At 37.2% G+C, this 15,183-nt stretch overlaps 2 protein-coding genes across 2 annotated transcripts; one reads left to right on the top strand and one right to left on the bottom strand.

The window, feature by feature from the left end:
• Positions 1 to 928: 928 nt before the first annotated feature.
• On the top strand, positions 929 to 7,224 carry maf1a (MAF1 homolog, negative regulator of RNA polymerase III a). Its single transcript, XM_082155190.1, has 7 exons — positions 929 to 1,668; positions 2,151 to 2,279; positions 2,406 to 2,568; positions 4,212 to 4,333; positions 4,438 to 4,557; positions 5,262 to 5,366; positions 5,612 to 7,224. The coding sequence occupies exons 1-7, from the start codon at positions 1,586 to 1,588 to the stop codon at positions 5,634 to 5,636; spliced, it is 747 nt and encodes a 248-aa protein (XP_082011316.1). The 5' UTR covers positions 929 to 1,585; the 3' UTR covers positions 5,637 to 7,224.
• Positions 7,225 to 7,373: 149 nt separating this feature from the next.
• trib3 (tribbles pseudokinase 3) lies at positions 7,374 to 12,067 on the bottom strand. The gene is made up of 4 exons (XM_082155189.1): positions 11,249 to 12,067; positions 10,088 to 10,375; positions 9,680 to 9,972; positions 7,374 to 8,858 (listed from the first exon to the last, which is right to left on the bottom strand). The coding sequence occupies exons 2-4, from the start codon at positions 10,373 to 10,375 to the stop codon at positions 8,396 to 8,398; spliced, it is 1,044 nt and encodes a 347-aa protein (XP_082011315.1). The 5' UTR covers positions 11,249 to 12,067; the 3' UTR covers positions 7,374 to 8,395.
• Between the last annotated feature and the right edge of the window lie 3,116 nt (positions 12,068 to 15,183).

Raw genomic sequence — 15,183 nt, 5'->3', positions numbered from 1 at the left:
CTTGGTAAATATGAGCAAAACTGTCTGAAAATTTGGTTTTACAATTTCTACTAGTACTTTCTCTCCTAGAAAAAAATCACTAGAACCTAACCTTTGATTAAAGTCTTAAAAAGTTTAAAAAGAAAAAAATATAGACTAATACTTTTTTCTGAAATATTTATTCCTCAATTATTGACACCCCTTCATTTAATATTTTGTACAGCCTCCCTTTGCCAAGATAGCAGCTCTTGATCTTCTCGTATACTGCATAAGGTTGAAAAACAGGGCAAGAGATCTGAGGCCATTCCTCCAGATCCTTCAGATTCTGAGGTCCATGCTTGTGGACTCTATTTCAGCTCATTCCACAGGTTTTTTGTATGGGGTTTGGATCAGGGGACTGATATGTCCATGGCAAAACCTTCATTCTGTGGTCAGTGAACTGTTCAGTGGTTTATATTGAGATGTGCTTTGGATCGATGTCACGCTGGAAGTTCCAACCATGGCCCAGTTTAAGTTTCCTGACAGGGTCAGTCAGGTTATGATTTAATATCTGCTGGTCCTTGATGGAGTTTATGATACTGTGTATCCTATCAAGTTGTCCAGGGTCTTTGGAAGAAAATTAGCCCTCCAGCAATGCATTAAAGATTCACCTTCACATGTCTATGTTTCTGTCTGTCAATGCCACATCTGGTGATGTTCTAAAAAGCTTTATTTTGGTCTCATCAGAAGAAAAAAAACCAGTCCCACACTAATAGTTCAGTCATTTTTGCTAATATTCAAATGTGCCGATATTTGTGGACCCACTGAATGTATTTCCTCAGTATGATTCTGAGAAAAGGGGAAACGATATTAAACTCCAAGCCAGTAGGTGGCGGTAAACATGTAGCACTTGTATCACTATGACATCCTGACCCCATACCCCCCTCCCCCCACCAAAAAAAAACAAAAAAAAAACAGGAAATAGACAACTAACTGCGTATTACTGCGACCGAAAACTGCAACACAAACCCCTCGTTCTCTGCTGTTGTTATTCTTCCACGCAAATAGACAACCATAACCCGAGGATTAAGGCTTTTATAAGCCTTGGAATTCTCCTAAAGTTCTGATTCAATAGCTGGGATGCATACTTTCCCTCTAAATTTTAGCTTGTTTAATGGCAGGTATTGGAAATTTCACAGTAAAAAGGAAGAGATATTTATTAGACATAGAAGTCCATTAAGCAACAGGCGAAGATTATTTACGCGGTCGTAAGAATCTGAAAGGGAGGCTTGTTTTTGTTTGTGTTTTTGTTTTGTTTTTTACATTTGAAGGTAACGTTAATAGAGAGCTGTTTTTTCTCGAAATTGAGAGATTTTTAAAGGTGCTTCTGTAGGGGACATCGAAGTTGATGTAATTCGGCTAACGTTAGTTGTTTCTTATTAATAATTTTCGGTTTGTGCCGTATATTTTCCAAACTAACGTGCTAATCATTGTTTAGGTTTGGTGTAACGGCAGAATAACTGGTCGATGGTTGTTTATCAAGAGACTGACATCTAGTGTTAGTAAAGAGTTGTTGCAGTTCCGTCAATATATATATTATAATATATATATTATAGTTGAATAAACCATGAAGCTCCTGGAAAACTCAAGTTTTGAGGCCATGAACAGTCTGCTCACTATTGAAACGGGAGACAGTAAGATAATTGGACGGTAAGTGCTGAATACTCGCTTTTATAAGTTCAAACTAAGAAAAGTGACATCCTTTCGAAAAACATTTGCCTATCTGAACACTGTCAGATCACATAAAGAGGAACTGAGTAAAGAACATGTTAATTAACTCTGTTCTGGTAACTGGTACCTGATAGCACATGTGCATCACGGAGAGACGTCTATTTGATGTGCTTGTTTACATCTAGAAGACGTATTGTTTAGAGTGTTTGCTCATCTGCAATACATCTATAGGACATTTCCTGTCAGATGTCAAATAGACGTATAGAAAATGTCTTTAAGATGTTTATGATTCAGAATGTATGTAGAACTGACATCTTAAAGATGTCTATCAGATGTTAGTAAACAGCAGATGCTTTCCAGATGAAGTGATCTTTAACAGACATCTAGCAGACGTACGTGTGCTATCTGTTATTTGCAGTATTTTATGATTGAAGTCTGTCACTGTTGTGATGTGTTTCTAGTATTGAGAGCTACTCCTGTAAGATGGCTGGTGACGACAAGCAGATGTTTAAGCAGTTTTGTCAGGAGGGGCAGCCACATGTGCTGGAGGCTCTGTCTCCTCCGCAGAGCTCCGGAATCAGCCCCAACAAGTAAGTCCAAGTCTTTTCCAGAGGTATCGATAAGCATTTCACAGTCATCAATCTTCTCAGTTATACAATGTACAAATATCTTCCAGAAGGTCATTGCGTGTTGATCGAAATATGTTGTGCTTTCAGACTGAGTCAGAGTTTGGATGATGGGGAGGGTCCTCTCTCGGATAAGTGCAGCAGAAAGACTCTCTTTTACTTGATCGCCACTCTCAATGAATCCTTCCGGCCAGACTATGACTTCAGTCGCACCAAAGGCCATGATTTCAGCAAGGAGCCCAGTGTTAATTGGGTAATTTTGACATGATCTAAAATGTAATTGTAAATTACAAAATGTAATCTAAAACTGACTATTAATAATAATAGTAATACCTGCCACCCATACAGATATGTATGTATATATATATATATATACACACACACACACACACAGACACACATACATACATATCTGCCTTACCTTTGTAGGGTGGCAGGTATTACTATTATTATTAACATATATCACCAGTCAAGAAAATTCGCTGTTTGGATTTAAATAGGCAAATGCTTAAGAGTGTACGACTGGATCATTGTTGCGGTCATTATTATTTTTATAACATGTTATGTTTTTGGCAACAGTTCTTCTAAGCCTAATTAATGGACTGTTAGGAATTGCTTTTCCTTTCTTAAACAACCATGTAGAAATTTATTTTAGGAATTTATTTCTCTATTTCCATCAAGAGGTGCATACATTTTCGGTCAAGATCTTGTATTGTCAATGCAAGAGACAAGCACTCTGTAAAGTCCATTCCAACACATCCCAAAGACTTTCGATGAATTCAAGGTCTGGACTCAGAGGGGCCAATTCATGTGTGAAAATTATTCTTCATGCTCCCCTCCCAACCATTCTTTAACAATTTGAGCCTGATGAATATTGACATTGTCATCGTGATATATGGCTATGATGTGTCTTCCTACATGGTTGTTTAAGAAATTAAAAGCTACACATTCTATCAATTAGGGTTAGAAGAACTGTTGTCACACACATTAAATGCTAGAAACATAATAATCAGTGCAATTATGATCCAATCATAGACTCTTAAAGAGTTAGTTCACCCAAAAATGAAAATTTTGTCAGTAATTACTCACCCTCATTTTTGATGAAATCTGAGAGCTGGCTCACTCCTTCATAGGCTTCTATGTAATCGATATCTGCCATCCCAGAAAAGTTAGTAAAGACATCGTTAAAATAGTCCAAGTGACTACAGTGGCTCAACCTTAAGTTTATCAAGCGACGAGAATACTTTTTGTACTAAAAAAACAAAAATAACGACTTTATTCTTCTGTGTGGGCCTCTGAGTGAGTTCACGTATTGTAACAGCGCATCGCTTCTGTGTTGTACGTCAGAACGTAGGCTCACTATTGGCCGACGCTGGTCATGTGTGTGATGCTGGCCAATAGTGAGCCTGCATTCTGACGTACAACCCAGAAGCGCTGCTCTGTTACACTACGTGAACTCACTACTCACAGAAAATGAAAAGTTGAATAAAGTCGTTATTTTAGGTTTTTTTTGCGCACAAAAAGTATTGTCGTCGCTTGATAAACCTAATGTTGAGCCACTGTAGTCACTTGGACTATTTTAACGATGTCTTTACTAACTTTTCTGGGATGGCAGATATCGATTACCTAGCAGCCTATGAAGCAGTGAGCCAGCTCTCAGATTTCATCAAAAATATCTTAATTTGTGTTCCGAAGATGAACGAAAGTCTTACGGGGTTGGAACAACATGAGGGTGAGTAATTACTGACAGAATTTTCATTTTTTAACTAACCTAATTTTTTTTGGCCGGGCAGTGTATATATCAATCAATTTAAATCAGTCATGTTCACCTGAATGTGAAGAGACATGTTTAACACGATAAAAACGAGGTTCATCAAATGTTTCATTTTTGCGCAGGTGTTTAATGCAGTGAACAGCAGTTTGTCTGCTGCTGCGGGCGAGGCGTACAGTCACCTACAGCCTCAGTTATGGGAAGCGCTGGACAAGGAGATCAGCCTTGCTGAATGTGACATATACAGGTAGATATACTGCTTTCAAAACCCATATAGTGGTGTTTGTTTGAATAATACATCATTCAATTGTGATGCATGTTCATTCAAGTTCTGATTGGATTCTGTGACAGTTACAATCCTGACCTGGATTCAGACCCATATGGGGAAGAAGGTAACCTGTGGTCCTTCAACTACTTCTTTTATAACAAAAGACTGAAGAGGATTGTGTTCTTCACATGCCGTTCTGTCAGGTGAGGGTCTTTATGTCAGAGATAAAACAATTCAGCATTATTATTTTTATTTTTATTTTTTTGTGAATAAATTAATACTTTTATTCAGCAAGGACACATTAAAGTGACAGTAAGACATTTATAATGTTACAAAAAATCCATTTCAAATAAACTTTCTATTTATCAAAGAATCCTGACCAAATGTATCATGGTTTCCACAAAAATGTTAAGCAGCATAACTGTTTTCAACATTGATAATAATAAGAAATAGTTCTTGAGCACCAAATCAGCATATTAGAATGATTTCTGAAGGATCATGTGACGCTAAACACTGGAAAATTATGCTTGTCCATCACTGGAATAAATTACATTTTAAAAATAGAAAACAGTTATTTTAATTTGTAATCATTTCTCTCATTATTACAGTTTTTACTTTATTTTTGATCGAATGAATGCAGCCTTAGCGAGCATAAGAGATTTATTTCAAAAACATCTTACATACCTTTTAAATGATAGTGTGTGTGTGTGTATATATATATATATATATATATATATATATATATATATATATATATACATATACATACATACACATATATATACACACACATACACAATACATTTTACATTAGTGCTATTATTCAATATCTTATGAATCTCAGGCTCAACAGGTCCAACCTGAAAACATTTCAATGACCTTTGACTTCTGTGTATTTGTCCTTTAGTCTTTTCATGGCTCCACGAGACTCTGGCATCGGCACAGAATTGGATCTGGAATTGGATGAGGGCAGCTATGAGGAAGAGGAAGAGGGAAACATGGATGAAGAGAGGTGAGGAACATTTGTATTTGTTTATCACTTCTCCAGGAAGTACTGCATCACAAACACCCACACTTTATCTTCATTAAGATTTGACTGCCAAATGATTGCAAATAAACCACGTGGTTTCAGTGTATTTGCTAGTGAAGTGTTAAAAGCCAGAAGTAACACTGCTGTGTATCTAAAGACAGTATTACTCTGATATTACCAGCCTTTCATTTCATCAGTGATAGATAGATTGATTGATCTTTCCTCAGGTATGGTGCACTGTGTGCCTGGTGAAGCCCTCATCCCTGTCCTCTGAAGACCGCAATCTCTTGCCTGAGTTTTTATGCCTGTTATTCTTTTCTGTTTCTTATGTGTTCAATTTTATATTGTTGGTCATTTCTTAGGAATGGAGAGATGTTGTAATCCAGAGATTTTCAAGTGCTGTTTATTGCACTTTAACATTTTCCTTTACTTCATTGCATTCACTATACTTACCTCTGACACCGGCCTTTGAGGGAACCAGTGTGATGTGTGTTGGGGTATTTTTACTGTCTTGTTTTTTTTAATCTCCAAAGAGGTCTTTTTTATTTTATTTGTCTCTGAGCGTAAATTGAATTATGCAGGTTTTATTCTCCCTCTCTTTTTCCCCCCCAACCCTGTTCAATATTTCCAGTAGTTTTTATGTCTCCATAAATGTCGCAGTATTTCCACTAGGTGGCATATTTCAACATCTCATCATCTTTGCCTCTTGTCTCTAGTTACTCTACTAGCATTTTGAGCATTAAGTGAAATAAAATGAAGAGATTGTAAGTCATAGTTCACATTTAAATGTTTAAATCCAGTTTCCATATTTGTTAGGCCTACACATGCTCATAACTCATATTTTTGTCTAGTTTTCACTTCTTCTTTTCTATAAATGATAATAGAACTAAATATTCATGTTTGTTTTTAGGCCTTAATACATTTTCCTGCAACTTTTTTTGCCTAACAGCGTAAACATTGCCCAGTAGATTTATTAATGTTGACCTACGGATCAACTTCCCTTTTTAGTTTCGGCCCCGAAGCTAATAAAAATGTAAAAGAAAAACCATGATGGGTCTGTAAAGTTTCATTTTTATAAAGCTTTTTATTTGTTGTTGCTAGTTTTTATTTGGATTTCGCAACTTTTGTGTGGTGTATAACGTGAAGTGAACATTGCAGTTTCACTTTCTTCTGTGAAGACCTGCTTGTGGTGAATGATTTTACGTTGTCTGACAACACATTAGACTATAGAGGCAAAAATTCTCTTCATATTCTTTGCTGTGTTTATTTTGTTGATCTAAAATGATTTTGTGGAAAGATATTAAGGTAGATATTATGACCTATAAGAGTGGGTGTCACTGAACGTTATTGCATCCCGTTTGACATCGAACAGCTTGATGTTGAAAGAATTTGTTTGATTAGTTTCATCTACAGTGGCTTGAATAATACCTCCTCATGATGAGGTCTGTAGTTCATATTGTCCACTGTTGTGTTGGAGGGCCTCTTGAATATCTGGCCATATGTGGTGAAGTCACAATCTTTCTGAATTCCTCTTCCATTTTAGATTTGACTGTGACCCATCTATGTTTGTAATTTCAAGCACTTTGATATATTACAGAGTTGAGCCAGTATAAGAACAGAGAGAGATGCAAGATCACTTTTGTTGTTAATTGCATACATTATTTCTACAAATGTTTTTAGAGTATAGTCCTACAAAAGTACCAGGATGAGCCCAACTGGATGCAGATTAATGCATTAACATGTCCTTCTTGGCAGCTTAAAACATTTGTATACATTTCCTTTTAAAGAGCATTTGCGTTATTTCCAAAATGCTGTGTCAAATAAATATCTACTGACTTAATGTGCACTGATTGTGATTTTTATTGAAAAAAACCTTGCTGGGCTCCAAAAGTACTGCTGTACAGTTCTAGTCTGAATGTCAACATGATTATTTTAGCATCATTAATCAGTCCACATCTAGTAATGCATCATTAATTAGCAGCAAAGCAATACAGTATCATTTTTCATTTTATTTGTACTGGCAACAACAAAATACTTGTTTGTGGGTTCGTCACCCCTTGAAACAACAACAACACATGTAGTGTCCACTTCTCGCTAGTAACAAAAAGATATCTACAAAATGACAAGTACTTTAACGAGAAGAAAAAAAAAGGGTCAAAGCATTGCATGCAGGCATCACAAACGATAACATATGTAAAGCCTTTGTTTAGCTTGACAGGCACACCTCTTAACCATTATATGGACGTTTCCTGTGGCGCATGATGTGCTCCACTTCCCTTCAGGGTCAAACCTGCTCTACAGCACAAATACATCGTTTAACAGACATTTACAAAAGAGAATCGCAGAAAACAGAACCCTTTTGAATTCTTCACATGAAAAGGAAACATGAGCACTTGTGCTAACCCGTTGCAGATACATGCGCTCAGAGGAAACTCAAATCTTTGGTACTTCAACAAAGTCCAAATCTAACAACATCAGCTGTTTTACTGGAAAAAAAGGCACTTTAAATAGTCAAATCTGTGTTTTCCACTGCAAAAATATGTAAACAGTACATAAAGGCACGAAGTGTGCATCAAGTATACCAGGAATTAAGTTAGAGGTACTTTAATTTACACAACAGTTGTACATTGGGAAATCCATGCACTGATTAGACAATACTGATGTTAAAATTGTGTGCACGAGCCTCGTGATTTTCTGTGCTGTGAACGAACGTCTGCTAGGAAAGAGTTTTTAGCAGCAGCACTTTGCACTCGGTGTGTCATTTTCTTGAAGAGATCACCACAAATGGATATTTTCAGAGGTAAGAAACAGTCACTTCTGTTTGCAAAGACTACGAGGTCAGTCTCTGGCCTGTCCCGAACACCTCAGCAGTTTCTCACTGCTGTAAACCACAGTTTATGGAATCTGTTCCAGCCGATGCCCTTGAGCTCTGCATACCTTATGAGGTAAAATCTCGCTCTTCATAGAGTCCACTCCCCCTGATTGTGGGTAAACAGAATGAAGAATGCTCATTAATGGTCTCCAGTCTCATTCGGTTCGAAATCAGGGACCACCTGATCCGTCGAGTGTCTGGTGCTGGAGTGCTGGCTGAGGGATACATTGTTGTTACAGTGGAGCCACGGGTGGAGAAGTATGTCTCCAGCCTCAAGCCTCTCTGAGGGAGATTTCCTCAGCATGCAGTACACCAGTGACTTAGCCCTGGGTGAAAGAGTCTCCGGGATGGTAAACGCACCCCTGCGAATTTTGCTGAACAGTGCTGTGGGTTCCACATCCTGAAAAGGGTAACGTCCTACTAGCATGGTGTAGAGAACAACGCCAAGGCTCCATACGTCGGCAGCCTTCCCTGAGTACGAGTGCCGTGAGTTTAAGATCTCCGGGCCCACGTAGGCCGGGCAGCCATGTTTGTCCGTCAGCGAATCATCGTTCCCGTTAAGAAGACAGGAGTCCTCCAGGTTTTGCAAGACAAGCTTTGTTCTGAGGAAACAAAAGAACATCTATCAGTCATCTGATAACTAGGTCCTACGTTAATGAATGGAAAATATTTGACAGATGAGCAAGATAAGGTAAAACCTATGCAGTTTGGAACTAGTACGGATAAAAAAAAAATTTTATTAAAAAAAAATTTAAATATATATATATATAAAAATATTATATTTTAATTTAGTCATCATAGTACATTGTAACAATATATTAAACATTTTATAATTATTTTACTTTATTTTTTTTATTGTAAATTAAAAAAAAGCTATTAACATCGGTTTATTTCTGAATACTATATATTTAAAATTTAACAACTTTTGTGGAATTCAAAAATAATCTTGTTACACCTTGTTACATAAAAAGTAAGAATACACCGATATTAAGTGGATTATTTTCATGCCATGACTGATAAATAAATTACCAATATAAAGGTCTATAATATTCAAATAAATGTAAAAAAATAAATAAATAATAATTTTAAATACTACAACTGAATTTAGGCATTACATCATTATAATGTACAGTATATAAAACATATTAATTTTGAGATTTGCTAAAGATTACATTAAATAATATTATTAAATTATGAGTAGGCTACTTATAAAATTTAGTTGGTGTCAGATAACAACAAAAGGTAATCTTTTTCTTTTTTTTTAGGAGCACCCACGATTAATTATTGGCCTGTTTAGATTGAATAATGTCCGGGGGAAAAAATTATATTTGCTTTTTGTCATCGAATATCATGCATCCCTACTATCAAGAGCTGATATGACTTGACTAACTAGCAATTTAAAAAATGTAATTGAGTTACTGACCTCTGTGAATCGGTGAATACAAACTTGCGCAGTTTAAGATCTCTTAAAATGACGCCGTTCTCGTGACAGTGCGCGACCGCGGCTGCCATCTGTCCGAACAGGCGCACTGCCTCATCCTCCTGCAGCCTCTTACAGGTGCGCACGTACGAGTGCATGTCTCCATAGTTACGCTCGAAGAATATGTACACATTGTTCTCCCCGAGCACCAGCTCTGAAATCTTGCAGATGTTGCTGTGCGGAAGCAGACGAGTGTAGGGCGCGATGAACTCGTGATACTTCTTTATGGAAAACACCTGAAGGGAACATACCAAAACAAAATGATTATTGATCCTTCATTATATAAAAGTTCCAGAACTTATATTAATATAAAATATTTCAAATCCACTATAACGAAGAATCTATGCTCACTTTGCATGTGTACTCCTGTTCTGTGACCTGATGAACAGCTCTAAATGTCTGCGCTCCTTCTGTAGCCTCCAACAGGATGTAGGGTCCGATGCGTGAGACGTGGTGCTTCTCGGACCCCGGCTGCTCGAGGGTCTGGGACAGGGGTCGAAGACAGGGTGCGAGACCCGGGGAAGGAGGCTGGCTGAGTCTGCGGCGCTTGCATTTGAAGGTGTCAGTGGTGTGAGAGTCCTCAAAGTCTACTCGCTTCAGTCGGAGTGGAGGTGTAGGTGTTGACAGGTTTATACTCATCTGTGACAAAAACAAGTGACTGTAAGTTCATGACCTTGTGACAGTGTAACCTAACATACCATAAATGCTGATTGGATGAAGAATGCAGAGTGCACAATGCACAAAGGTGACATGAAAATTGATCAAATTAGTACATTTGATTATTGCACCACACTTGAACATTCAGTAGAGGGATAATAACTCACACTAACTAACTAAACAAGAATGGGTGGTTCAGTAATGTTGTGTAATGAAAGGAGGTAATTTATAACTATTGAATGACTATGTGATAAGCAGTGTTGCTTGATCATAGCCTACTGACTCAAGTTCCTTTCGAAATTCTGTTTGGCGCCTGTGAGTCATTCAAGTGTTTAAGTTATTACACATTCAAGCGTACGTCATAGAATGACGTATCCCAGTTTCTTCCACTTCACTATTTTTAAACTAACTTTTCTATTCAAATAGCCTGTTAGTAGAATTTTCTCGTCATAAATTATAAGACTACATTGAGTAGCCTAATCATATGCGGGTACGAGGTTTCAGAACTATATTCCGATAATGTCGGATTCAAACCTCCTGATCAAGCAGTTCTCATTATATGCGTGAACCACTGCGCCACAACTCACATTCAAGAAAAGTAGCCTATAAAATATTACTAACAGAATATGCTCAAAAATGCTCAGTAAATAGTATGCGAAGTGCAAGTTGACAGAGTTTAAACAACAATATGCGCAACCTGCAACACTATGTAAAGTTTAACCACCAAAATGTTTCTCAATACTCGTTCAAATGGGAAAGTAGATCAATAATTGAAATTAATCGTAAGGAACCTTGGTTGGAAAGTATGAAGTAGTGATTTCTAGAAGTTAAGGTGACGCTTGAAGTCTGACTTACCTCGCTGCTTTAGACAAAGGACCCGCTCCTCTCCAAAACAGAACAATGAAAACTAGGCGCACTTAGTTGTGTCTACTTGTCAGAGAACATTTCCACCGGGGAAAAACATAAAATATAATGAAATGAACACTGGGAAACTGTCAACTGTAGTCAAGTCTCGGCATACGAGAGATAATGTTGTCTCCGGTGAATACAGAATAAATATGAGTTGGTTTAAAAGGACGCGCGTGCCTTATACAGTAGTTGGTTTGTAAAGAGTCTCCGGTTTCAATGTGTTTTGCAGATATTCGTGCATTTAGCCTCTTTTCATTCGTAATCTTTCTTCTTTGTCCTTGAAGTTGAGCAAATTGATACTTGTGAGTCTGGCGGCAACACCAAGAGCTCTTCAGTTGGCACGAATGTCTTTGTTCCTTATTCCCGCTGAATGAACGCGTCCTGAATGGACAATATTTCCTTGGATGTAAGTTTTCACTAAAAGTCCTTTGGTCGGATGAAGTATAAGATAATTCACGATGGGTATCGGACAAATAAAACTTGATAAGCCGCAGTTAAACGCACTTTACTGGAAGTTTTGCGATACGACAAACAAGGAATTGCCTGAAGAAAGTTGAACTAGAGAACACGTCCGAGTCGGTGACAGCGTAGAAATTGAATAATTAGTCCTTTAGTTCCTATTTTTTTGCTGCAGAAGTAAAGGTCCCTTTAGTAATGAGATCACAAATCAGACGTGGCCCCTCAGCCTGACCGTCCGACTGTAAAGTCTCAATTTGGCTGGGCACGTCTAATATGCTCGATGTGTTACACCAGCCTGACTCGATGATGCTGTTCTTAGTAAGATTGCGACATATTGGCTCCGCCCATCGGGTCTGACGACATCTAGTACAGAGCTTCGCAATAGTAGGCACTACTGTTGAAGTTTGCTAGGGCTGGATTGCAAACGCAAAGCGTGGCATTCAATGGAAATGGTTAGTCAGTTTTACACTGTAAACACCTCTTATTTCACCATAATATCTCAACAGTGTCTAAAAGCAGCGAATATTATTTGTAGCCTACACATTGTAGTCTGCCATCAATAGGCTGTACTACGATTGAAATTCAACGGCGAGGGAAAATGTACAAAACAATGTGATAGATAGATCGTGTAAATATACATTAAACTAAGCCAGCGAAAACCGTGCTATATACGTTAAGTCTGTCATTTTGACTGTTGTGAAGATGAATGCCTCACCCCTGCTGTGTATGACTCAATACCATGTTTGTGTTGCACATCAAGTGTTTGTCAGGGACAGAGTGACATGCAGCCAGGTGTAAGATATAGAGCAAAATACTAAATAGGAACCCAGCAAATATAGGCTATATATTGTTTCTCCTACACATCAATAATATTAAATGGAGAACAAATTAAGACTAAATGTTTCTTTTACCTCAGGTCTCAGAGATGTCTCAAACTGTGCTCAGATTTGCAGATACCAAAAGTCAGACATTTCAATATGAACATTTCCATAATTATTACAGTGTAAAAATAAATAAATAATAATCATGATTTATCACAACTTTTTATCTTTAATCAAATCAACTTAGAAAATGTGGTTCAGATAACAATATTTTGAGTTTCGATTTATTAAATCAATCTCCATTGTATTAACTCAAATTTTTTATTTCAAAGTTTTAAGGCAACCAGGTAACTTACTTTTTTAAGTTAAACCAACAATATTTCTTATTTACAGTGACTATCCATACTGTCCGTATTGTTGTTTTGGTCTAATTTGTGTCTATTTTAGGATGCATGTGTCAACTTAAATAAAAAATATAACTTAAATTAAACTAATTTAAACCTGTGAGCAATTCAAATTTCCTCAAGGAAGGCATGTTCAGTGAGCTAATAATATTATACAAAAAAAATCCCAACCTATTAAGTTCAGCAACTGCAATTTGTGTTAGACATTACCTCTATTCGATTTCAGCCTGCATTATTGCTGGAGTACTGGTTATTTAGGAAACTGCATGTTTGTCTTTCTCAGGTGACCTACAGTAAGCAGACTGCAGCGACAAACGCTGTAACCTGAGGCAGAGTGCACCAGTCAGTCAGCATGGATGCCTCCACAGAGCTCATGGTTTCAAGTTGAGTCAGAGGTTTCATGCATGTGTGTGTGTGTGTGTGTGGGGGTGGAAAGAGGTTTCCTGGGCTGTTCCACCATCAGAGGCCTGAGTGGGAGACCAACCACTCCTTAAAATGGAAACATTTCTGCTGCACAGTGCGTTTTATCGGTCAATCTTGCACCTCTGTTGTCCTCAAGACACCCGATGCAATCGTTCAAAATGAGCTAAAGAGATAATCAGGGGATTTCTTTGAATGGAATCCTCTGGTTTAACCGCCACAGCTGAGTTATAACATTTTAATATATCACCATCTAAAAGTTAAAAGCGAAGCACAGTTTCTCTCCTTGTTGACAGAGAGGGAATTGTGTGGATGAATATGACTCTATTTCCAAGAAATCTCCTTCCTGTCTGTGTCTACACAGATGTCACACATTCTGGATTGAGACATATTGTCACCATGGGAACAAGCAATGTCCTCACAAAGGCTCTGTCTCATCTTGATGGACACTAATGGTGGTTTACCACCATGGAAGCGCTGGTCCAAAGTGATCAGGAAGTCATGAATTTCCTCCCTGCAGCTTCCACCAGCTGATGACAGCCTTTGGGCGAAAAGGACACATTTGTTCTCTTTATGTCTCAGATGATTTTGATAAGAGACATGCTGACTTATTCGAATTGGCCCTGCATCAGTCTTTCACACACGTTGACACAAATACAGTCAATCGCAGACACATGTCGCTGAATTAGCCTAGTTTACGAAAAGGGACAGACCTGTATATCAATGTCTAATTGGATTAGCGGTGTCATCGAGTGGGTTAAGCTGTAAACTCACAGATGTCTCTCTAGTGGACGGGGCTCCACCACTTCCTCAACTAATTGGCTAATCATGTTAACAGCAATACTATAACAGAAACACTTTAAAGAGACTTGAACTTCACTTTGTTACTGTTTTATCCAACAGTTTTTTCCAAAACAGATTAATGTCAATCTGGCAACATTTTATCACCTTGGTTGTTGTATTCATCACGTCAGTTTGATAATGAAATGTCCAATGAGTGCACTTAAAAGTTAATGTAGAACAAAAATTTGTGTACAAACGATTTTCATTTAGAAAGTGCTAATAAATTTCGCAAATAATAACAAAGAAAAAAGAAGCAACACATTGAATTAAAATGTGACATTTTGAAAAACATATGGCAATAAACTTCTCGGTAAAGAAAAGTTGCTGCCTTAAAATTTTAAGTACAATCAACTTGGATGTTTAAGTCATTTCAACTTACACTAAACTGACTTGAAAAAAAAAAAGTTGAATCTTGAGTTGAGTTGAAAAAACTTAGAAAATTGCTTAACTTAATTTGATTAAAGCAATGTAAAAACATGTTATCATAACATATTGATCATATCATTTTTAACTTTTCACTTTTTTAACTTAAATGAAAAATCTTTCTTTACAGTGTATTGCGTTTGAAAATATCATATAACCAACACTAAACCCTACCCTAAACCTAATAGAGCAAATGCGTATTATGAAGCAAACATGTCATTTTAGCTTGCTTCTACAATTATTTAAGCTATTTTATTGTGTTTCACAGGAGTCATACTTGAGTGCTCTGTATCTCAAGTGAAATGCTATACCATGTGAGCTACTGATCAAGTTTACTACATCAGGAAAGCCAAATGGAGATGGTTATGTAACGCAAACGTCAAACTGTATTAGTTTACAAATCCTACACTATGGTAAACACATTTTGAGTTCATAACATATTGTGCAAGTATTTATTAATTCATTCGCGTGAAAGTTAAAGTTGTTGGTGTATTACTGCCACCAGTGGTCA

Source organism: Leuciscus leuciscus (assembly GCF_965113295.1).
Source record: "Leuciscus leuciscus genome assembly, chromosome: 23".
Classification (NCBI taxonomy): Eukaryota; Metazoa; Chordata; class Actinopteri; order Cypriniformes; family Leuciscidae; genus Leuciscus; species Leuciscus leuciscus.
This window is presented reverse-complemented; position numbering and strand designations above follow the sequence as displayed.

Coding starts and splice junctions, on each gene's coding strand:
- maf1a (XM_082155190.1), top strand. CDS start 1,586: ATGAAGCTCCTGGAAAACTCAAGTTTTGAGGCCATGAACAGTCTGCTC. Junction 4,334..4,437: donor GCTGAATGTGACATATACAG/GTAGATATACTG, acceptor ATTCTGTGACAG/TTACAATCCTGACCTGGATT. Junction 5,367..5,611: donor GGAAACATGGATGAAGAGAG/GTGAGGAACATT, acceptor ATCTTTCCTCAG/GTATGGTGCACTGTGTGCCT.
- trib3 (XM_082155189.1), bottom strand. CDS start 10,375: ATGAGTATAAACCTGTCAACACCTACACCTCCACTCCGACTGAAGCGA. Junction 9,973..10,087: donor AACAGGAGTACACATGCAAA/GTGAGCATAGAT, acceptor TGTTCCCTTCAG/GTGTTTTCCATAAAGAAGTA. Junction 8,859..9,679: donor GTATTCACCGATTCACAGAG/GTCAGTAACTCA, acceptor TTGTTTCCTCAG/AACAAAGCTTGTCTTGCAAA.